The sequence below is a fragment of the Macrosteles quadrilineatus genome, unplaced genomic scaffold (assembly GCF_028750875.1).
Source record: "Macrosteles quadrilineatus isolate MER2022 unplaced genomic scaffold, UCM_ALF_1.0 Scaffold_8__2_contigs__length_117827958, whole genome shotgun sequence".
Taxonomy (NCBI): Eukaryota; Metazoa; Arthropoda; class Insecta; order Hemiptera; family Cicadellidae; genus Macrosteles; species Macrosteles quadrilineatus.
In genome coordinates, this window is record NW_026542601.1 from 92,207,184 (window position 1) to 92,232,470 (window position 25,287).

Below are 25,287 nucleotides of genomic sequence, written 5' to 3' on the forward strand. Positions count from 1 at the left end.
GGTTTTTATCATTTCAATAATTATTTTGTATTTTTTTATTCCTTCCTGTTGTAAGAAATAATTTCTCCACTGGTTTTAGGAAATCAATGAAATTTCAGTTTTTTATTATTTTTAGCAATCGACCGAAAACATTCTTATAATCATAAAACTTGAAATAATAGCTCGCATGTTGAACTTAAACTAGAATTTTTTTTTAAAGTCAACAAGTTTTGTGGCCAAAAGGTTTTATAAATATAGTTTAGCAAGGGTTTTAACCAAAACACTTGAAGAAGCTAATGGTTTCAGTTAAGGTGAAAAGCATTCAGACTTGAGTTTTGTTTGGTCCGGCTTGTTATAAATGAAGGACCTGTTGACAAAACACAGCACTGTGTGTTGCTAATGCACCTGGTGCTGTGAATCATATGTAAATCAAGTGGCCTTGAAGTGGTTGTTTGGTAACTAATTCACTTTTTGTCTAGTGAACAGAAGATTGTGAATGTATAATGACTTGTTTCAAACCAAAAGAATTTAAAACAAATTTTAATTTGTCCGTGTTTATCTGTTTGAAAAGTTTCTTAACATTGTTCAAAATCTAAGATGAATAATGTTTATAAACTGCAAAACAAACAAAAATTTGAACTAAAAAACATTTTAAACCCCATAAAATACTTTGCAAATGATAGTAAGATGCAGAAACCTGCCAATCATTTACTGTGCATCCACTTTTAACTTAGGTTTTGGTAAAGCACAGTTTGATTAATGTTATTCAGAGTTCAGTTTGTATAAAAATAAAGTCTAAAAATCAAGCATAGTAAAACAAAGAATATAAAGTAAAACTATTTAAAAAGTGTTATTTACCTAATAGGATACACATGATGAACAAAAATATAAAATTTTACTATACGATATTAAAAACAAAACTTAAAATTCTGAACAAATTTATTGTAATAAACTATTGTAGATAAAAATATAACTAATGTTTAAACCTTTTTTTTTATTAAAAATCTGTTAACACCCTGTTTTCTAGGATTGGTTAGGTCAATGGGGCTGTGTAATAACAGTGTAAACATATAGGCCTACCTAGATACCGAGGTATGTTACATTACATAACAGTGTAAGCCTGGTAGTTGAAGTAAAAATTAAAAATACCCAAGCCTAAATGTGAGTTCTGGCCTCATACTCTGACATATCATTAGTGGCATGAGTTATTTATAGAAAAAAAATTAATGGGCGTTAAATTTATTAAACTGAAAGTTGTAAGATAAAGTTTGAAGCCTCATGAGCTATTCCTAGAGAGACGAGTCAAGACAGGCCATCTACCAACACATGTAAATGGTTGTCTTAACAGCTGTGATATTAGTTACAGCTGATAACTTATTGGCTGTCATCTTCAATCAGCAAAATGTTATGTCTGGACAAATCTCTCTTGAGGTGTATTTAGTAACATGCTACATAATATAATTTATTTCCTATATTTCCCTTATTAATATTTCTCTTTCAATCTAGTCTAGTTTAAAGAAATTTTGTTAAGAGTTTTGTCTAAATGAGTTGTAGATGGGTTGATTACTATGTTGAAACAAATGTTTGCCTCTAAAATGACAGTCCCTGATAACATAACTACTGGAATGGCATCACATTACTTGATGTAAACTTGCTAATGAGTGACATTAGTAGTTGTCAAGCCGAGATAACGGATGATGGCAGCTCCTCAGAGTCATAGTTGTGTGAGTCATCTTTCATTAATGACTCGAGCCATTTTATTGAGTCTTAAATCTGATGAGCTAATGATGTGAAATGGAACTGTGCATGCTGATAACAATAGTTCTTTGATGATAATAACTATCTGTTACTCAATTAATGTCTCCAATGTAGTTTAATGTCTCCTCTAAAATTTTGGGTTGTTCTAGCATCAACTGAATTTGTAATTTTTCTTGATATTGAAGTATTATTTAAAAGCAATAAAAAAAATTTGACAAAGCCCGTAGTCAAGGTTTTATTTTAACCAATTATAAATTGTATATTTGTGAAGTTGAATTACAACTGTTAATGATCACTATTACCATTGGGAAACGGAAGCCTGGCGAGCTCTGGCCCTAATCCGGGGTCGAACCCTTTTACGCTTCATTAGGCTTCAGTTCGCACACCAACTAGCTTTCCCCCCAAGAATACCTCTCTCCCCAAAAAGTACCTAACCCGTGGGTAAGAGAAGAGGATGACTTTGGTGCCCCGGTGGGGGGAGGGGTGCAAAGGGCAATGGCTTTGAGGAGGAAACACTTCCGTTACTGAGAGGGCAACTGATGGGATAGTGACCTTCCTAGAATTGAATTCTTATTGTTGAGATATTAAGTTAAACAAAATGTATTGCAGCCAATTCTTTGAATCACTAGAGTAATAGCATAAAGACGATTCAGGAAATGAGCTAGCTATTTCCGTCTTAAATCAAACTTAAGCATGAGTAATATATGGACGGCTCAGGAAATTGCCAAATAGTTTCTAATACATAGTTGTTTCTAGCCTTTATATTTTCTACTCCCTTAGTGCACTGTTTTATTTTACAATAAAAACCAAAAACTTAGCTGTGTTTTTTTGGGAATTTTATTATCACTTCATTATTATTGTATATTTGTTATTGTGAATATTGTTTTATATAATTTATCATCTATTTAGTCAATCAAATTCATAAGAACAATAAATAGTTTTATATACCTTGTTGAGTTCACAATAAAAGTATCTTTAATAATTAAAGTATTTAAATAATGATGATTAAATTTAAAACAATAACGCAGGCCTAGTAACTAGTGTTGCATATACAACATTCGGTTGTGAATTTTCTTGTGCTTTGCCTTGAAACAAAAATTAGTTATATATGAGCGGTCTCTGGAAGATCACGCGGGTTTGGATGAATAGTTTAATGATGCCTATTGATTTGTTTCTATTGTTTCCGTACAGATTGATCAGTTTGTTAAGCGAATTTTCTATTCAAAGGTATAGGCTATTAGCTATTACTGGAGATCTCGTTGTAAGACTCCCAGGACCGATTTACTTTTTCGTTTTGAAGGGTCATAACAGCCAAAAACACCACCCGTCCACATTTTTAGATATATGTCCGTCAGCACGATAACTCAAGCAAATATAATCTGATGTTGATGAAATGTGGTATAAACGTGTAAACTTTCGTTAAATAATAAAATAGGCATTTCCCATTTTTGACCCTAAAACATACAGTTTTTCTATTTCTTTCTAAACAATTTTTAGGGCTTATAAAAAAAATCATTTAGTACCACAAAGCGATGGTTGTACGCCTAACGGGGAGATAAAATTCAATAAAAATGGTAAAGTAAATATTACTCTTTGTTATTTTTTTTTTAATCAACTGTTGTAGTTTGCTTTTTCATTGACGGATACTAATCGGGGAAATTTGTTTATTTCATACCAAGCTATCGACATTTTAACCAGCAAACACACCTCTTTACTATCACTTTAGCAGCAAACTTAGGTAATCATTAAATCACTATCATTAGACAGTTTTAAGGGAATATTTTTGTGTAAATCTTGCTAGGTAAGCGAAAATTAGCTTAGTCTGCAGGTTTACTGCGGCGGGAGTACGTTATTTTATTATAAGATTGAATTTGTCTGTTGAAATGATATATTATGGAAGTACGTTGTTCATACAATTAAAATTTTTATAGTATTACATTCTTATCATTCGTTAGGTAGTGTTAATTTCCCCATTATGTGTAATTTTAATATTTAATTCCCTTATTAAATGTTCCCTACACTTAATTTGTCCTCACATATTTGTAATTTGTAAATAAACCTAATGTTGAGAAATATTCTTTTCAAGCCAGCACAACACCAACTCCCAAATATAAGAGCCCCCATAATTATTTTAAGAACCCCTGAACATCTTAGTAATAATCCTACAGTATATTAATTACTAGCAGAGTACCCGTCCTTCTTACGGGGCTGGCGTAAGTATGAAATGCTTATTGCAGTTATACTCGTAAATAATATACTACAGTATTTCGTAAATTCGGTAAATTCCGAATAGGTAGGCCTAAATATAATAACAGTTAAAGCAAAGTTGGAGAGGTTAAATTATAATTTATTTTTTACATTTTAAATTGACATGTTTGCTTTAATATTACGGTTTAAACTTCCGCGAGGGCCACGTACATTTCCTAATCATGTACTTTTCACTGCTTACGCTTCTTCGAAACTGACCAAAGTATACATTTCATTATCTAAATCATCGTATAACATCATAGTAGCCACTAGTTATCTCTCCCGTGAACTTATTTTACGCACCGACCATGTGTATTGTACGCAGTCTAGGAAACCACTCACGGCAGCTGCATTTTGGGACCTGGACAAAAGCCCTGCGGCACATCTATTACGCGTCTAGGAAACCACAGCCTTACGACTACGATCAGAAGGTGCAGTGTTTCCCATTTCGTTCGATGTTTGGATTTAACTTAACCTAAAAAAAATGTTTGAAGGACTAACTATTTATATGATTTGTAGGGAAAATATAATGTGTAACACGAGTGCAAACTACCTCTGCCGCACTCGATAAACTTTCAACACTCGCCCACGGAACACGCGTAAACATTTCTCTCGTGTGCAACAATGCGCCACTTCGCCCACTAGTTACACAAATAGGAATAATAATAAGCCTATAAAATGATCTATCATCATGCGAAATTTCAAACCCAATTCGAGTCATTTCTTGATTGAGTCCTAAACAAATAACGAACACACACACTTACAGCTTTATAATATCAGTACGGTATACAGGGTGATTGATATAAGTGTGCCAGCCGTTTTATTCGAAACGGCCTTGACATGGTAAGTGCCTTGGATTTTTTATTTAAAAAATTATAGTAAAGTCCAAAAAATTATTTTAGCCCCCATTTTTCCAATATGGCCGCCAACTTTGATTTTTCTAATGGAACACCCTGTATTTTATGATGTATTCTGGTAGAAAAAGTAATTTCAAGACGATTTTATTCTTGTGATTTTTTTCATAAACCTAACCGTTTCAAAGATAATAATCGTTTAAGTTGTGAAATTTTGAATGGTTTTCAAACAAAACAGCTGGCATGCTTGCTTAGGCCTTTATCGAAACTCTTTCTCATGCAGAAATTTCAAAACTTTAACCATTATTATCTTTGAAACGGTTAGGTTTATGAAAAAAATTACAAGAATAAAATCGTCTTAAAATTACTTTTTCTACCAGAATACATCATAAAATACAGGGTGTTCCGTAAGAAAAATCAAAGTTGGCGGCCATATTGGAAAAATGGCGGCTAAAATAATTTTTTTGACTTGACAACAATTTTTTAAATAAAAAATCCAAGGCACTTACCATTTAACTTTTTTTGATATCTCTTATAGTTTTTGAATAAAACGGCTGGCACACTTATATCAATCACCCTGTATAATGATGTTTCGATTGCCAATCTACTAATGCTGCCCAGGTTCTTTAATAAAGTCCTATAACAAGTACAGTTGGATTTTTTTAGCTAGAAGCAGTTAAGGTGTGGTGGAATATCTTTGAAGATGAACCTATTTGGCAGTAGTGTGATCATGTGTTCAGACCTGTCAAATTTTGAGGTTAAATAAAAACAAACAAACTGACACAATAATTCTTGGAATTGACAATAGTTATTTATATACTTTAAACTTACTCTAGCCTACTTTTATATAACTACTTGGCAATATACAGTATAGAATATTAAGGCCTACTGTGAAATAGAGACGTGATTCCTAATTCCAAATCAGCTAATGAATAAGTTGATACTTAATTATTTCCGCCAAATTATAGGTGATGGTTGCTTTGATAATAGTTAATTATATGAGTTAGTATTAAAATATTGAATCTTCTTGCATAAGTTTATTAATTTCGATCATTATATTAATAGAATAATATGGTTGCTGTGACTGGGATACACATAAAATAACCGTTGGGACATACAGTAATTATGATTTACGTCTAGTTTTGAAATATCTTAACATCTAAACATAGACTCGCCTTTTGGGTTTCATGCTAGAGATCAGAATTAAATACTCTAGAGATGACGAGATGAACCTTTATAGACTCACGTTTTGACCCATTTAAATTACTGTATAATTAACAGCTAATTGTATTGCTGATAATTCATTAATGCAATCACTAATCAAATAAGTTCACCTCATACAAACAGGATAACATTATACAATAGGCCAAGGAAGCAAGCATAAATTAAACAATGAAATATACTAAATCATTTCATTTGATCTTAAATGGCAATTCTTTCGTAAGTAATACAAAACGGCCTCTAAATGCTTAATTATTAATTGCCAAAATGCCAGTTTGTTTGTTTTGATTTAACCTCAAAATTTGACACATATAAACACATTATCGTACTACAGCTAAATAGGTTCATCTTCAAAGATATTCCACCACACCTTAACTGCTTCTAGCTAAAAAATCCAACTGTAGGTAAGAATATTTTTGTATATATACGCTTCATAGGCTACACATATATTTTTAAAATTATATAACAAAAAAAGATCTATAATTTTAGCATTAGTATTAACTTTCAAACGCCAATCAATAGATACTTTCTTGGAAGCTCTGTTTTCTGTTTAGAAACTACTTTGCATCTACTTGTAGTGCATACAACACACGGCCACGCTCTCGTGTTGTTCTCCTCTCGCCACAGCTCACATTCACCCTCTCTCTCCTTCTTCCACCCCTCTTTACTCGACCACCCCTTTCTCCCAGCGAAATACCCGGTATAGTACTGTTGGGGAGAATAGGCTTATGTCAGGTAGTCTTCTCCACTCGCCTCGACACTCTAATGACCCCTTAATTTACGAGTTCGATAAGCCGGGTCGCCAGCGCTCCTACACTCATTACCATTAAGGCTATTACCTGTATTCAAAATTTCTAAACTATTACCTTTATAGCTGAAATTAAAACAAGCATATTGCTGTCATTATTTCCTTTTAGCGAATTTCCCTATAGGGAAGTAGCTATTACCGTAGGTGGCACAGTAAGACCTAGACCCGGGACCGATTTACTTTTTCATTTTGATGTCCCCAGAGGCCAAAAACACCATTCGTTCAAATTTTTATATATGTATATATATATATACGTCCGTGAACGCGATAACTTAAGTAATTATTGTCCGATTTTTATGAAATTTGGTTTAAAGGTGTAAAGCAGAATAAACTTGAATGAGTTCGCGAACCAGTACGATCGGACCATGGGAACGGGGCTTTACGGGGGGTTTTATGGGGTAAAAATTTTTTTTTTCTCACTTTTGACCCTCAAAACACAAAATTTCCCGATTTCTCTTTAGACCTTTTTAAAGAGCTTAAAAAAAACAAATAATTTAGTATATAAAAGTGTTTTTGTTCGATTATTAGTAACGGAGAAAATTTTAAAAATTGTAAATTTAAAATTCCCATGTTATTCTTATGGAGAATATTGTCAAATGTTGTAGTTTGCTTGTTTATGGATATATTTTGATCAAACTTGGCAAATTTATTTATTTTGTACTAAGCTATCAATATTTTACTCAAAAACACACTTTATTAGTTTCCTTGTAGCAGCAAACCTATGTACTCGTTAAACCTAATGTTATTAAAATATATTTAACTGAAAATCAATTCAGACAAATGGAAATTCGCTTAGTCGGCAGGTTTGCTGCGGCGGGGGTATTTTTTTTATTTGTATGCCAATGGCCTTTGTATGGAAGTCCCACAAACATGTTTAAGGGAATGTGGTCCTACACTTCAATTTTTTGTTGATACTTATAACCACTACCTGCTAACGACACACCTCATTGACTCTACTTTTACCTTTACGTGGTACCAGCCCTCCCCTCTGGTTACCCCACTGGTGTTGTATCCACCATGTGTGACAGCCTGGAACAGCAAGTCCGTTGTACTATTGATAAATATTAAGTTTATAATTGCAGTGACTAATTAATTGAGCAATATATTAATCATATTTTTTATTCAGGTTTCAGTTTTCACAGTTGGATAAATTAGAAAAGAATACTTACCAATTTATCATATAAATATAATACAAATATTTTTATTTGCTCATAGGGACAGAGAGAAATGGCAGTGGAGGGGGTGTGAAGCCAGTCAGTGTGGAGACGCCGGTGGTGGTGCCCCCGGTAGCTGGGCCAGGACAGTACAGCGGGGCCGTTATAGCCACAGAGTCTGTACATGTCAGTCTCAACCGCAGCGTGACGTCTCCGGGCAATGACACAACTGACACAGCCATTAACATGCGGACAGTGGACTTGCAGAACGGGAAAGCGGCTTCTACCGGAGTGATACGGCAAGGCTTTGGTGAGTTGGGACAAAGGGTTCGGATCAAATAATTGTATTCAATATTACAGGTACAGTAACCTTTTTCAACCCTGCCCCATTAAACTGATCCCAGGTTTACCCATGTAGTTTGGGTTTTCAGATATTCATTTTTCAGATTACTGTAATCAAAATATAATGTTAAAACAACAGTTGTTTTTTGTTTAACTTCATGGACCTAAATAGCCTTTATCCCAACCATTGATTGCCGAAAAAAAATTGTTATCCGAAACAGGGTTTAGCCTAACTGTATCTTGAAGTCAGAAAAAGTATTTTAAACTCTGGTTAAGTAAAAGGCTTGTGGTATCGTTTTAACAGGAATACATCAAGAAAGCTTACAATGAAAAATTGTGAAATATGTTTATAAATTGTTTGAATCTTGTTTGAAAATTTGTTGTGCAAGGTATTATATAACTTTATCACAGAACACGATTTCAATTTCTAAGTTATTCGAACTTGCATTCAATTGGCAACCACCTTAGTCACCACTAGCTTGCCTGTGAGCCTTAACTATAATAGTCGTTGGATCACATCACAAACAAGTTGAGGTTTCTAAAAATAAGATTTGAGTAATTTATCACAACTAGAAAGTAACTGAGAAAGCTGTTAATTATTTAAATGACTTTTTCCAGCCAACGGTGACATCATTGTGACTCTTCTACCAGTCAATGCCAGCATGCCATGGATCACCCCAGCCAAGTTCAGACCCGAGCTGGTGCCGGAGGAATTGATGGCGCAAGGCCTCACAGTAAGAGGATCTTTTACTTTCAACTTATTCTGTAACACTGCTGGTTGAAAATCATTAGGTTATACAAATTACACGAGTAAAACTTCATCTTAAAATTAATTTTACACTTGACTGGGATAAGATTGTTGAAAAACGTGGGTTTTAATTTTAGGTAGGACCTACAGTAGGTATATCATCGCACTCTGCTTTTAAAGTACTCTCTTGATAACACACTCGGTTACCAAGAATCTTGGATAACACGGAGATCGCATAGGTTATGGTTATGGTACGTTTTTATGAATTCAAATACTTGTAAATTATATCTTAAATCAACACATAGTAAATAAAAAAAAAAATAATATGTAATTTTGTTGCAACCTTTTTTCCCAAATAACGTCGAATAGTTAAAGAAAAACTAACACTTAACAAACATGTTCAGCATTTCCTTATTGTCTTTAAACATTGGCCTAGTATTATAAGAATTATTATAAACAGATACTCTACATTATTTAAAACAAAACAATAAGGTGGATGTATCTAGTTCAAAAAGAATAAAAATTACATTTTGTTTAAGTTTTTGAGTTTATATTAATGCATAAAATCACTGCACAATTAAACTGTGTGTCACTTTTAGCTGACAGTTGAAGACTATGTCAACATCATGGATCTGCTGGTCAACGATGTTCGGTTCAGTGTTTACAACATCTGCTACAAGCGAGTGTTGGTCGTGTGGATATTCACAGCGTTTGTTATTCTCCTCACCCTCCTTTTCTCTGGCCTAACGGGACTGACATTGTTCGGTCTCGGAGTCATGTGGCTAGTGTTCAATGCAGCCGCTATTTTCTTCTGCATGTGGATCAAAATCAAGGTAAGACCTTGCTTTTGAGTTTTTGGTGAGTGTATTGTATTGCAAGGGAACAATGTACGGAGTATAATGAGCAGCTGGATAAAACAAGGATTTATCAAATTTATTCAGTTTAGTGATGCACCTGGTTTTTTATTCATCATTACTCTATCAGTTCCGTAAAATGAAAATTAAATTGCAAATGGATTTAGCTGAATTAATTGTTATAGATGAAATCTCTTTGAGACAGAGAAAGATAATATATCGATCAAATTTGAATTGAATGCAAAAATTTCAAAATATTCATAAAAAGTTAACTTACATACTTCCAAGCCTTAAGTTGATTATTTACAAAAAATCAATCGGAACATTTTTAACTAAATGAAAACGCATCAGTTCATCAAAACAGAATTGTTTATTTTGGGCTCTAATCTTTACACTTATTAACTTCTTTCAACTCACATTGAACACTTTTGGTGGTTTTACTATAAATGATTTCATATCAACCTATCTGACATTTCATTTCCAGTTGAACCATAACTTGGAAAGATGCATGGCAAATGTGAACAAACATCTCCTGAAACACAAGATAATTCTAGGATTGGACGATAGAGGGAAGATATCCTGCCACAAAGTCAACCTCTGCTTCATATACTTTGATACAGCAGATTGTGTGGTAAGAACACCACTTATTATTTTTAAACTTAAGTGTACCGTAAATGTAGTAACTTCAACCCATATTGATATGATTACTGCTACAATATTTATATTCAGTAGACTCTCAGAAATCTTTCACATTCGAGATTTTAGTAGTGCTGAGTGTCATCTAGAAATTACTATGTTGGAAGAATAGTGGAAACACTAATAAAATAGAGTCGTAAAGGTGACATGTATGAGGCTATTTTATTAGTAAGCCCGTAGTCGTTCAGTACCTAAACCCGAAGTCGTTCAACTGTCTTCATTTTCTGTAAAACCCTCCCAGAAAGCTTACTAAGCCTAAAAAACGTCCAAGATCAATCAATACCATATTAGGGGAATATTTCATACTAGGCCTATATTTATGTGTGCTTGTTTTTGGACTTTTTAGGATCCCACATGCATGTGGTATCTCGCATAGTATTCATTCTGATTGGGTAGCAAAGGATATGCTGGTGGAGTAGAGTGTTTCCATTTAAATTGACTCAATCTTGCTCTGTCATTGAGACAAGTTTTTTCTACAGAAAAAGCTCCAAGAAGTGATAGAGAGGGAGGAGGCAGAGGGTCGGCCTGTCAGTCAAGATGAAGCTCCAGACAAGAAGAGAAGACAAGAGCTGGTGCAGAGGATGGATATTGACGATCAGGACATCATTATACAAGGGAGCAATCCCACCAGGCTCTCAAGAAAACAGGTAAGTGATATTGTAAAATATGAAGCCTTTTTAGTTGTGTTGTTTGTTTATCATTGAGTAGATTTGAGTCCATTGATGTACACTAAGCGTATCTGTCTAATTTTAGGGTAGAATTTTACAATTTGTGTTCTACTTTTTGCTACTTTAAGACAAATAATAGGCTACTTAACATTGTTACATTTTGTAGAAATAGTTTTATCTAGTTAAATTACATCAATTTATGAATCAAGCAGAAACATAAAAAAAGTTATTTTGTTGAGTTCTGTGACAATTGTTTCGCTACTTCATTAACATTTAAATTCACTATACAACCTTAAACCAGATGGTAAAGTTATACTATCGCTCGGTTCAGTTTACAATGAATATAATTCAATAATAAAATACAGATGGGACGCTACAGATCAGTAGAAGAAGGAAAAGCGTTTGTGAAGTCCCCGGTTCAAATCCCGCCAATCTTAAAGTGATTTATCTAAGTGATAACGCCGAAACCCTCTAGGCCTAGTCTTAAGTACTGTGAAAACGGTTCTGGGCTAAAAGTTAGCGCCCTGGGATGAGAAAGTAGGACAGTGGCCACTTTAGAACTAAAAGCAAACAATTACATTAGAAGCATAACAGTTTGCAGTAGGTAGGTTACGAAGATTTCTGCCATTTGTAAAGTACTGGTAGGCTAATTGAAATATGACTGGTTGAAGGGTCGAGGTGAGCAAGTGCTGGCTCGCTATTTGCAGCGTTGGTGCAAGGACTACCTGCGTCGTAGACTAGACTGGACAGTTGACGAGGAGGGAGGCAACCCTCCCGACCCGCGTCATCTCCCCTCCGCGCTGTGTCCTTGTCAGTACATTGAGGGGCATCTGCGGAACAAGCCTAAGAAAGATCCGCGCGCTTGCTGTCCCGCGTTTACTGCTTTCATGCGGGAAAGGGGAATAGATTGAGAATTGTTTGAATGCCATTATTGTAAAATTGTACTTAGAATCGTTCAGTTGTTAAAATGAAGTTTTAGGGAAACAAAATCATTACAGTAGAACACCTCTTGTCCCCCGCAGCTCTGGTTAATCATACTGGACTAAAGCTGACGTACTAATGGGCTACTTGCTTCCTTTCACACTATTGTTTACTTGCCATTTTCGTACGTCCCATTACCACATTCTGCCATCTCGTTTCTGTCATCGTGTGACTATTTAGCTTTATACTGTGCCGTTTTAACTTCTTAAAGTTTGTTGGTATTTACTTTCCATTTTCGTTTTTATTATTTTTGTTGTTTATTACTGTTGTGAGTGTTTTAATATTTTTTTTGTATGCTATATAAAAAAAATAACAGCTTTTTTGTGACTTCTTGCTATTTTAATACGAGTAGGAAAATTACTGCCAATAATTTTGAATATGAATTACTTCACTGTTAATAATTGTGTTTTACATAGACTAAAACATTGCATTTTTACCAATATTCCAACCGTTTTTCATTTCTTACATAAGCACAGGGCGCCCCAAAGCAGAACTACAGGCAACAGTGTGACATTGTTACAGAAAGACGGTGAGGGCTGCAGAAAATCCAGCCTGCCCAAATGGCTGTTTAAATTTCTTTTGTTCTCTTTTTTATGATTTATTTTCATAGACAAAGTTAACCTGTAGGCCTATAAGTTTCTGCAGAAAATGCTACATAACAAGTTCATACAATTGCAACTTTTACAACTTTACAACTTTTATTTCTGCAGAAAAATTCTCCTTTCTGCAAATAGTAACGCTACAAAACGCCGTGCTTACATAAACGAAAGCTGCAAAGTCAATATTCGGTGCATTGATCGTGAGGAAGAACGCTTAGAATAACCAATTTATCAAAGCGATCCAATGTAATAACAGTAGGCATATTCAAACCGATATGAGCGTTTGAAAACTTATTTTCATTTCCAAATATTCATTAAAACTCATCACACACGCGGTTCATTATCACGTAACTTGAACCGTGTAAACCCGCAGAAAATTTTTGGATTTTTCCAAGTCAGTTTTAAACCCTTCTGCTTTGGGGAGGTGACGGATCAGAGGAGTTCTACTGTAATTATCACAAGATATTGGATCGTTATAATTTTATTTGCTTACCAACCATAAATAAGACTAATCTTAATCATCGTAATCCATTTTAATTGTTTATTATTCACAAAAAATGGTTTTTCCATAAGCACACTCAGCACATTATTAATCGTATTGTATTTTATCATTAAAGTTATATAACCTATTTTATTTAAAATGATCAAACCCTTTCTCTAATTTTAGTTTTTCTACCTTTTATAGGTAAAACTTTTTAACATTTTTATTCAAATTTAGGTAGCTGTACACGTTCCATGTTATGAGTTAGGGTTTTAGATATATACTTAGCCATTTGATACTGTTTGATGGTTATGCATTTCCATTGAACCATGCAATTGTTGGATACCAGTTTCCAGTTTGAATTATTACATTAGGTCGTATTCAGGCCATACAATGCAAATGTAAGTTGATGTACAAGCTTAGTAAGAAACCTAGTTTGTCCCTCTGAATGTATGATTATTATCCTTAACAGTGATAATCCCATCCTTACTACAGGCATGGCTCACGAAAGCGTGTTGACAATCGTGCCATGCATTATTTCAGTGAGGGGGGGGGGGGGGGTAGGGTTTAATGAGCAAAACTAGCAATGTTATTTGGCTTCAGTTAGATTCTAAAATTGGCCAAGTATTGTTACACTGTTATTAAATCTTATTTCCCAGTTCCCTAAGTATTATTTACACTTTTGTTACTGGTTTAAAATTTGCATTTAAACCTTACACTGCTTGTAAGTAATGTAAAAAGTGAAATTTAGAGAAATAATTACAGAGTCCTTTAGTCTGAATATTTTTTCTTAATTAACAAGAAAAATATAGCTCATATCTGCTTGTTTGACACCCTGATACAACTTTCTTAACACTGGTGAACCACTGTTAGCTGTCTTCTTTCAAGCTTTGAATATTTGCTTGGAAACGCATGCTTGCTTGTTTTCTACATTGCATGGAAAACTATTTTTCTTGTTTTGCGTATGTTTTCAGTTTTACTTTCTTTCCAGATTACAGGTGTGAACCGACACTTTAGCAAGATTGATGAACCTTTAGTTGCGAATTATAGAGCATAGGTTTGTTTGTAAATATTGCTTTTCAATATTTAGTGCATTGCATAACAGGCCACTAGTAGATTCCTGGGCTTTCAGGGATCGTAGTAATTAGTTATTGATGTTTTCAGGATAAGTGAAACTGGTTTTCAGAAAACCCAAAAATATACATTAGGCAATTAATAAGTTCACAGAAATGGTCATCAACGATTTGCTTTGGCAATAAGAGGTGTTAGGATAGCAGAACCTTTACACTAATTTTGGAATATTTCACTGAAAGCTTTTAAATGAAGGGAAGGTTTTAGTCGGGAAAAATCTTTGTTAATCGGTTAGTCATAAGTGAGTTAGTTCTGTCTCCAATAATTTTATATTGGGCTCCTTCCACTTTTTTAAAAATTCCCAGTACTATTTGTCAAACATTGTATTCAGCATTCTCTGTATGGACTAGAAAGCTTTTAGTATTTGTTTATGAACCCACTGGATAAGTTAGTGATTATATTACTTAACGCAGGTTGCTAGGGGTGTAGGCACATGACCCAGGCTGTAATCCTCTTAACCACGGTCGGTTGACCTGTCAGTTTTAGTTTGGTGTCGAACGCTTTCGCATCATACCATACATTGCCGAACTGTTCGTGGCAAATCATTAGCTCTATCACCGTCGCTGTCAAAACGTATCGTTTGTAGGTTAAATTTAAATTTAGTTTAACTGTCATAACCTAACCAAACTTGCTGATAATTAAAAAATCGAATAAAGGTTTACTAATCAAAAAATAGTTCTGATCATAAAATTATAAATGCCTAAAATTCCAACAAAAGATGTACAGTTAAGAAGTAATCTCATTCTAAGCGAAATCTTTGACAAGTTAACGCCTCCGGTGGGATTCAAAATTCTCGATTCCCCACCCCTCCTCCGGTGACCACTACCCTCAGGCCATAAATCAGGGGATTAACCCAAACAAAGATCTGGGCCGTTGTCCGTCTCCCGGTTGCTAGTTCCTTACTGATTACCAAAGTAGTTGTGCGATTTTTAAAAGCTAGTAGAAAACATAAAAGCTACGTTAGGTTGTGGACTTGCCGGAAGACAAATTTTATAAAGTTAGTGTTAAATATTATTTGTTAAGAATATGGACTTTGTAGGAAGATTCAAAATTGACATACTAATTAAGTTAATTCTGTGGTTTGTAACATAACTTCGAACAACATTGTGTATGTTGTTACGGGATTGTAGAGGTGAGCTAACAGCTGTGGTGGTGGTGGGTTGTAGGAGAGGGCGCAGATGCTGCTACTCCGCTACTCGTCACGTTGGGTCAAGCTGTATGTGCGACAGCGGCTAGACCTGTGTGTGGACCAATCGCATGGCACACCACCACCACGCCACTGTGTCTCGTCTCGGTGTCCGTGTCAGTTCATCGAGGAGCATCTCAAGTACAAGCCCAGAGGCAAGTTAACTCTACGTCAGATCTGTTGTCTTCCCGATTTTCCATTCCAGTAAACCGCTTAGAGAGAGCCAGGTTATCTTTTCATTACTGCATGTCGTTAGGGATTGTGGAAGCAAGGTTTACCAGCTTAGGTTTTGCCTTGGAAAAATTTATAAAACTTTAATCCTTCCCAAAGGTTTAAAAGGCTATTTCTTACAGATATTTGTCAAGTTGGTAATGTGAAATTTGGTTCTCAATTTCTATCGGTATATGCACTATGTTTTACTTTGTCAGTGACAATGTGTAAAATCTGTGGTTAAATAAATACTAGGACTATATTGTTTGAAAGTGGTTGTCACACAGATAAAAACTTGAACTGACTAATTCTTACAAGGTACACACATAATACATTAAAAAAAACTTTATTATCTTTATCTACTAAAACAAACTGGCTCTCTCAATCCGTTACCAAACCATATGTGCTTTAAACGGGTGTCTAAATAAATTGTTTCCCCCTTAGTAGGTTATATTGAGTGTGCTTGGAAAGAGATAAACAATATGTATTAGCCCCTGGGGGGGGCGAGGGGGGGTTGGAGGGTACAACTGCGTGATGGTTAGGGTTACAAATTAATAAAGAAAACAAGCAAAAAACTGTACTCAGTAGAATCTTGATTATCCAACCTATCCCACAGACAGTCGAGTACTGTGAAATTATGTGTGATTACCGTATGGTATGATTTTATTTTATTCTATTCATTGCTTTTGACAATTATTACATTGTGTAGCTTATACATCACAGCTCGTAGCGGGTATGTTATAACAACCCCCTTTGCCACGCCCTGTTACTCTTTCAGAAGATAAAAGTCAGGCTTAATGCCCTTGTACTTGCCTCTATACATGACTTATTTTTCTGCATACCACACAGTTTATCAACACCTCATACCTGCATACAGTAGTGTGCAAGTCTTGGGGCAAACTGTAACCTTTCGCTGATTGGACCAGTGTATCTTACATTGTACAAATTCAGTTGTGGTGTTTTACTTTTACTTTCTGGTATGTTATTTGTCATGGTAGCTTTGAAACAGAAGAAGCAATTCAATGATATATATAAAGAAAAAGCGATGGAACACCTTGCTGAAGGTGACTTAGGTCAGATAATCAATACTTTGTCCTATAAAGTATGACATCTACACTCAAATAGATGACAATTGTCAGATAGGACAACATGGGTTTTCAAACTCGATACCTTTTACTACAATCAAAAGTCATTTTCTCTGCCCTTTTTATCCACACTCAATATAACCTAGTATCTAGCTTACTATGTTGTTGACTTGGCAATCTGTGTAATCAAAATGTACTGAAAATCAGATTCAAGACTGATCTCTTGATTGTCGTCTGGGTTGTCCTACATCTTACAGCCATTGTTTTACTCAGAGCAGTTAACTATAAAAATGTCACCCGAAGATAACGTTGAGAAGTTCTATTCACTCTAATTTTCTTTAAATCAAGTAAATTAGATGTTATTAGTTTACATAAAATATCTTTACCAAACAGTTGTTCTATTGCCGATGTAATTAATTGTAAGCTTCCCAACTCGATAAGTTACCTGACTCAAAATACTTGTAACCCTTTTAAAGGTCCAGGTGACATTGAATTACAGCTTTGCACTGAGTGATGGGTGGGTGACGGTTGATGTAAACTAACATGGTGTTGGTTGGGTCCTTCTTTGTGCCTTATTTGTAACTTAAGTGCCTCACAGCTAACCCACAGGGAGAAGACTAACTTAGTTACACCAAAAAATTGTGTATAACACAAGCTACATTGTTGAATAAGTAAAAATTATAATGTTAAGACTGTTTATAAGTAAAGTGTTATTTTTACTGTATTTAAGTTTTGAAATGTTTTAAGCGTGTTAAAGACATATCAGTTTAAGAAATGAAACCAAAATGATTGTTTTGTTTTCGATCAGGAAACTGGGAAATTTGATCATTAGGCCTGATGTTTGTTAAAGCATACTCAATTGAAATTCTGTTGTACCTGATTGCTTACACACTGTATGGTAGGCCTATAACATTGAAAAATCGATAACCAACATTTTATTAAATGAATGTTTATCTCGGCAACTTATATTGATTATATGTGTTGATATCTTGTATATTATCAAATCATGGGAAGAAAGACATTTTTTATCTTTTGATTATGCCATGTAGTTTTAATTTTTATGGAATATTTGTAATAAGTCTAATAAGTTTAAACCATATTATTACCATTTATGAATGTGCGGTTTTGTTGTTAAATGTTATCTAGCTTTGTAAATTGCTGGTTCTAGTTTTGGGATTCAACTGAGTGCAGTATTTTTATGTGCAGTATTTTTTTTTTATTTATAAAATTATATGAAAGTTTTATTTTTTCTAACCATTAACAACGGTTTTAAGCATTAAAAATGCTTGTTTTGAACTGTTGTTTGAACAATTTTAACTAGTGTACTTAAGAAGCATTACTATTTTTTATATTTATGTATTTTATTATTGTTATGCATTTTAATCAAAATGTTCAATGCTAGCTCAACTGTAATCTCCGTCCAGTATTTGTGATAGGATTGTATTTATTTAGTATTGTGCAGTACTTAAAAAGTGTACTTAAAGTATTTGTTATTTAATAGTATTATTTTATTATGTAGAGTTATTTAAGTTTGCCCAAATGTATAACTTGTTGACAGATGTTAAATTTTTTTTAACTATTTTTAATTTTCTATATGCTTTTAAGTTTTGTATTACTGTTAGCTATAGTATTTTATATGAACTTAATTTATGTTTACCAAACTATTACAATATCTGAGCTATTTTTATAAAAGAAATCTTTTAGCTTTTTTGACTACTGGAAGGTTTTACTAGCAGAATTGAAATCTAGTTTTTTTAAGCTAAAAAGTTGGAATTGAGGTAATTTTAAATTGTAAAATACCTTGTTGAAGTTGGGGAACGTCAATGTGCAAATAAGCTCTGCATAAACTTGCCTAAAATATTTTGTTTTATTTCTGAATACAAAATTGTAGGATAGTAAAAAACCTTCAGTTATAAAAAGAAGCGTAATTATTTTTTGGACAGTAAACAGTCCTTGTATGTTCTAAATGTTGGAACCTTGCCAGGACACATCTCTACAATAAAGAGTATCTGTAATTCTATTCAGTTTTTTAAGAAACTAGTTGTAATTTTCCTTTGTAACTTCCCTGGTACGTTTTTACAATAATTCTATAACACTGTGGGAAAGCAATAAAAAAATAGAAAATGAAGCTAAAGCTTTTAAATGGGCCTATCTCAAAAACTGATATTTTAAGATTATCTCTGATTAAGTTTTTACGTTATGTTTGGCTGTCAGCGTTGGCAGTTGTCTGTGCTTATAGGGCTTAGTGACACTAGCTGACCAAACAAACCGAAATACACCATTCCAAGTTATCAAAGATTATTTAAAAGTAGAAGACATGAGGAAACAAAATAGTGATTCTCCTCTAAAGGCCCTTTTAGCAGAACAGTCTCAATTATAGAACTAAAAAATTATTTTCCATAACTGTTGCGTAATTTAACACTTTAATTGAACTGAATCTTAAAGAGAGTAGTAATTAAAAGGTCCGAAAAGGTTAGTATGGTGGTTTGTACAGCCTCTTTGCCACTATCGCCTCAAAGCTAAATTTTTATTTATAACCAATAAGAAGTCTATAGAAACATTTTGGGCAAACTCAAATAGATCAAAGAAAAAAAATAATAAATGTTCAGATTCCTTTTAACCAACTTTCAAGTGCAACTCTAATTTCCATATTTTTTGTTAAGTGTCCAATTTTATTATGAAATGTAAATTTTAAATAGTTATTGTTACTATTGAATATATTTCTGCAATTTTACCTGAGTGTGTTTTAATGTAGTCAAACCTGAAATCAAGAATATGCCCTTTGAATTTCAGCGAACATTCTTACCCACAATCTATTTAAGGTTATATGATATGTATTTGATTTTATGGATGCCTCTTTATGCTCCTTTCACTCAGTACAGTTTTCGTCGTCTGATTTAAAACGGTATGATTCTATGTCGTTTATATGTTTTCTTTACATAACTTGATTTCTGACTTTACAGCTAGTTGAATATGTGTTAACAATGTCACAATAAAAATAAACAATGTCCAACTGACAGGTCAGATTGTATGCAATAAGATCTACTAGTGTACATGTTGCTCGAATTCGAGCAATTACAAAGTTATTTCAAAACTAAAAACAGTCATATTTACAACATACTTACATAACATAAACAATGCAAACATACATTAACATATTTACAATGAGTTTAAAAGAGTCAACTAAAAGATTACCGGTGTGTAACTCAGACCATGTTTATCTTAGTTATTGATAAACCTAAAGTATTCCGGTCAGTTTTTAGCGAATTTCCCTATAGGGAAGTAGCTATTACCGTAGGTGGCACGGTAAGACCTAGACCCGGGACCGATTTACTTCTTCATTTTGATGTCCCCAGAGGCCAAAAACACCATTCGTTCAAATTTTTATATATGTGTATATATATATATATATATATATATATATAGACTTATATATATATATATACGTCCGTGAACGCGATAACTTGAGTAATTTTTGTCCGATTTTGATGAAATTTGGTTTAAAGGTGTAAAGCGGGATAAACTTGAATGAGTTCGCGAACCAGCACGAACGGACCATGGGAACGGGGCTTTACGGGGGATTTTATGGGGTAAAAATTGGTTTTTCTCACTTTTGACCCTCAAAACACAAAATTTCCCGATTTCTCTTTAGACCTTTTTAAAGAGCTTAAAAAAACAAATAATTTAGTATATAAAAGTATTTTTGTTCAATTATAGTAACGGAGAAAATTAAAAAAATTGTAAATTTAAAATTCCCATGTTATTCTTATGGAGAATATTGTCAAATGTTGTAGTTTGCTTGTTTATGGATATATTTTGATCAAACTTGGCAAATTTATTTATTTTGTACTAAGCTATCAATATTTTACTCAAAAACACACTTTATTAGTTTCCTTGTAGCAGCAAACCTAGGTACTCGTTAAACCTAATGTTATTAAAATATATTTAACTGAAAATCAATTCCGACAAATGGAAATTCGCTTAGTCGGCAGGTTTGCTGCGGCGGGGGTATTTACTTCTCAAAATGCCTTGCTGAACAGGCAACACAGGTCATTGATAGAGGGCCAATTGAGAACGAAAAGTCGTTTTAGGGTAGTGTTAGGGCGCATTTGTAACCTAATAGTTGAGATTGTCCAGGGTCAGGTGCTGACTGTGATGAGTTAAGCCTATTACGCGCCACTGTTCTGTAGCTGCGGTCGTTATCACGATTACGCCTCCTGTCTATATTTTGTTGTCGTCGCGTCGGAGGCATTTAAAAGAAAAAAATCAAAAAATAAACAAATTATAACACAAATCAACGATAAATGCACAAATTTAAGTTACAATCATGCTAACACGATCCGTCATAGCGACACAAAACAATGATAAATACACAAATTTAAGATACAACCATACTAACACGATCTGTCTTGGGGGTTATGTTTACACAAACTCAAATAGTAAATAAATGTACTCAATGCGTTTCATTGAATTGAAAAATAAATAACAGCAATTAAATTATACAGCTGATCAAAATGTAAACAATTATGTTCTTTATAAGGATAACATGGGAACTTTCAAAGCCACTGGGGCAGAGCCCAAGGAACTTTTTCAAAAATGTAAGGCCAGTTTGCAAATCTACGCGACACGCTCTTTCCAATGAGACGTCAATGGAAAAAATCGGTTTAGAATTGGGGGAGGAGTTCAACCGACAAAGTTTCATGTAGCGTATTAATTATATAGATAGATTTGCACTGGCTGGTGGGCTCCTGTTCGATTATAAACCTTGCAGTGTGAAAGGTTACATTTAACTACATGCGCCACTGACTGACGCACGGCCACGGCACGACAACCGTCCGGTTCAGTGGCAGTGCACGGTTTTCTGCTGTCGCAGTAACCTTATAGTGTGAAAGCTCTCGTACTCTTCTTTATACTACTAAAAAGAATACTCATAAATAATGAAACCGTTAAAACCAGACATTACAAACAGTAACTACAATTAAAAGTTAAAATATACATGCCTCGATTAAACCAACAGATTGAAGAATAGTACTGCACGTGGACAGTTTGTATGTGTAGATGAATGTAAAATGTTGACAGGAAAAACTATCAAATGTTACCTCACCAAGTTGCCGTACTACCTGTCAAAAATAACAATAAAATAAATAAACATGAAAAAACTTAAATTTAACTCAATTAGGGTGCTATCTTAGTTATTAATATTTTTCTTTGGTTCTATTTCCTGATTTATCTCTTTAAATGTTTACCGTGTTGTACTTATTGAAAACTACTAAAGTAGGCATTACTCTCAAGTAAAACATGTTTTTGATCATAAAATGTCAGTTCTAAACTTATATTTAAACAAATTGTTTAATATGATTAATTTTATGCCGTCATTTAAGGGGAATTTTCCCATAGGGAAGTAGCTTTTACCATAGTCTTAGTCCTATGTCTATTGGTTATAGTAATATTTAAAGTGCCAAATACAGTAAGATGCCCCCCTCATGTTATTCTGAAATAAATTAAATCAAATCCTTTCCGTGTTGCCCATTTTTAGACATGTATTCATAAAATTAGAAAATTTATATATTTTGTTGTACACTTTCAAAACTTTTATAAAAAAAAACTTCTACGTTTCTGGTAGTAATTGACCTTAAGATATTACTACATTTTATTTCATTATGAATATGTTTGAATAATAATTAGTAAGGCAGCTGGGAATTTGCTTAGCTTGAAGGTTTGCCATGACGGGGACATTCTCGAGGCTTAAGTGATGCTAATTTATTGGGTATCAAATCAAGTTTAATCTCTGAATAGTTAATTGACTATCAATAACCGTCTTTCATGTTTCATGCAGCATTGAGAAAAAAACCAGAAGTTTCTCTGGTCTCAGCATGAGTGAGTAGGGTTTCAACAATGGTTTATCCTGACACCAAATCACTTTTTGTTTTGATTGCACCTTTGCCATCACCGTTTTCAGCTTTTATAGCACTAAACACAATCTGGTGAAGTTTGACATACATTCTATGTTGGTTTGGTATTTTGGGAGAGAAAATTCCACCATTCTACTGGACAACAGTGTATGTTTGTATATAACGTATTTCCTTTGGACCAGAAAAAGGTTTTAGAACTTAAAAACAGATTCAACAGTGTATGAAACATCATGGACATCAGGATCGTCAACATCAGGTAAATAATTGTTTTATTATTATTTTGTGTGCGCTTCTGCACGGATTTCACTTCCATATTTTCTTAACTGCCATGCTCTGCTGATTAACTGCACTTGACTGAAATAAACATCAACCGTAGGTGGCAGCCACTTGACATTTAATTGTTGTCATGCTATTATTTATTATATTGAAATTGAAATTACAAAATATAAAACAGTGTGATCGTTTCTTGACGAGTCAGTTGCACAGTAATGTTTTAACATTGGTAACAATATGAGTTAGTCTCTCAGTGCTGCAACTAAACATTATCACTACCATTCATTTAAGTGTTTAATGGCATACCCCTTGTCTTTGTATTTTGCTTGATACGTGATCCAAAATCTGATTAAGACAGGCAAATTTAATATAAAAAAAACTGCCATGTCCAATATTTTTTTTTTACTTTTTACATAATTTGTATTTAATAAATGCTTGAAAATATTTAGGATCATTCAATAATTTGACAACTTAATGAAACTAGAAAAAGGATTTTACATTGTTCATAGTATGCTCAGTAGGAATATTTTAAACTAGAAAAAGAGACATGAAAAATGTTTGGATAACCCTGCTGTTAAAACATGGCCAGTCCAATTTTTTAACATTGTATAGACTGTTTGGTCTATGTATGTTTAACATGTTAAGCCTCTGGATCACATATTTTACAAATAAAAGGTTAAATACCTGTAGTACTGTCGGTGATCCACGTTTAGGTCAGCAACCCAGGTTTCGAACCTAAAGGTTCATTTTCGAGCTGTCACCAGTTAAACATACTCCAAATCCTCTTCATAACTGGGAAGAGTATTCGGAGTATGTTTTAACTGGTGACAGCTTGAAAATGGACCTTTAGGTTCGAAACCAGTGTCGCTGACCTAAACGTGGATCACCGACAATTCTACAGGTATTTAACCTTTTATTTATTTTCTATAACTCGTTCCATGGCACTATGTTAAATTTTAAATCTCATTAACTTTTTTAAAAAATACATCAAGTTCAATATTAATTTATCACAGCAGTCTCATTGAAAATTTAAAATGTACCACGTTGATTTCTGTCAGTAATTATTAGTGTTCATTTGTACATTTTTATTTTATTTTACATTACTTTGACCTTGGTTTTAAAGATGTTGATTGAGTACATGGCACTTACTATCTGTTATATACCTATCATAAAGAAATACAACTCAAATAATAATATCTTTTACATAATCTAACAACCGTACAATCTTCATTGGATTGGTATTCAGATTTCGTAGGCAGGGGGGGTTCCAAGGGGGGGGGCTATAGTGACTAAAGCCCCCCCCCCTTGGACCCTGAAATATAAATTTAAACATACATTTCAAAATAGAAATGCAACGGCAGGTTTTTAGACACAGTTAAAGACGTTGAAGTCACCAAAAGGCTTTAAAAATAGCAAATTTTCAGGGGGAGGACCCCCCAAACCCCCCTCCTGGCTTGGGTTAGCCCCCCTTGACATGGCCCTAGAACCGCCATTGTTCATAGGTCTAGGTAGTTTTTCATTAGGAAGTAAAATAGCAAATCTAAAGAATCATTAAGAAAGCCCTGAGTTGAAGTAGTTAAAAACTTACATAAGCCTTAGCTATTTTAATATTGAAATATAACTAATTGTAGTGTTGTTTAACTTGTGCTGTAGCATCTCATCACATTAGTGCAATTTGCTATCAGCATGTGAATGTTTTATCTAAGTCAAATTCATTTAAGCAACCATTTTCAACTTCTACCTATAACTACTACCATTACTACTAAGTTGTGTGTCATAAAAAAAACCTAAACACTTTGACATCAATATTATACAAGAGTGAAGTGTCTTAAATTTCTGAACTGCCAAAAGTATATACATTAAAGTTTTATGCAGTTCATTATAAGCTATGCCACCAAAATGTTTAAGTATTTTAGAAGGAATTACAGTTGCAAACATCTAAAACTGATGTTATTTGATTACTGTATGGATTATATTAATACATTTTAAGATTTCCATGTTCACTTCAGGTACCTTCACACAATATGATCCTGCCATGTTACACCTTGCTTGCTAAGGATGGAAAGGTCAGTGTTAGGCTAGTTAACTTGTAGGCTGCCA

General features: G+C 33.8%; 1 protein-coding gene across 4 annotated transcripts in view; it reads left to right on the plus strand.

Annotated features, from left to right (window-relative positions):
• LOC128999483 (transmembrane protein 268-like) overlaps positions 1-25,287 on the plus strand; it is a 32,374-nt gene that overhangs the window by 4,291 nt on the left and 2,796 nt on the right. The window contains exons 3-10 of one of the 4 annotated variants that reach the window (XR_008491298.1): positions 8,083-8,331; positions 8,982-9,097; positions 9,711-9,944; positions 10,450-10,596; positions 11,141-11,308; positions 15,688-15,862; positions 22,839-22,879; positions 25,197-25,253. Coding sequence is in view for 3 of the 4 variants with exons in the window: in XM_054426036.1 (XP_054282011.1) it covers positions 8,083-8,331; positions 8,982-9,097; positions 9,711-9,944; positions 10,450-10,596; positions 11,141-11,308; positions 12,001-12,240 (1,154 nt within the window). In the remaining variant the exon portion in view is untranslated. Of the gene's footprint in view, positions 1-8,082; positions 8,332-8,981; positions 9,098-9,710; positions 9,945-10,449; positions 10,597-11,140; positions 11,309-12,000; positions 13,925-15,687; positions 15,863-22,838; positions 22,880-25,196; positions 25,254-25,287 lie in introns of those variants that run through there. The other 3 variants (XM_054426037.1, XM_054426036.1, XM_054426035.1) reach the window with 3 other exon arrangements.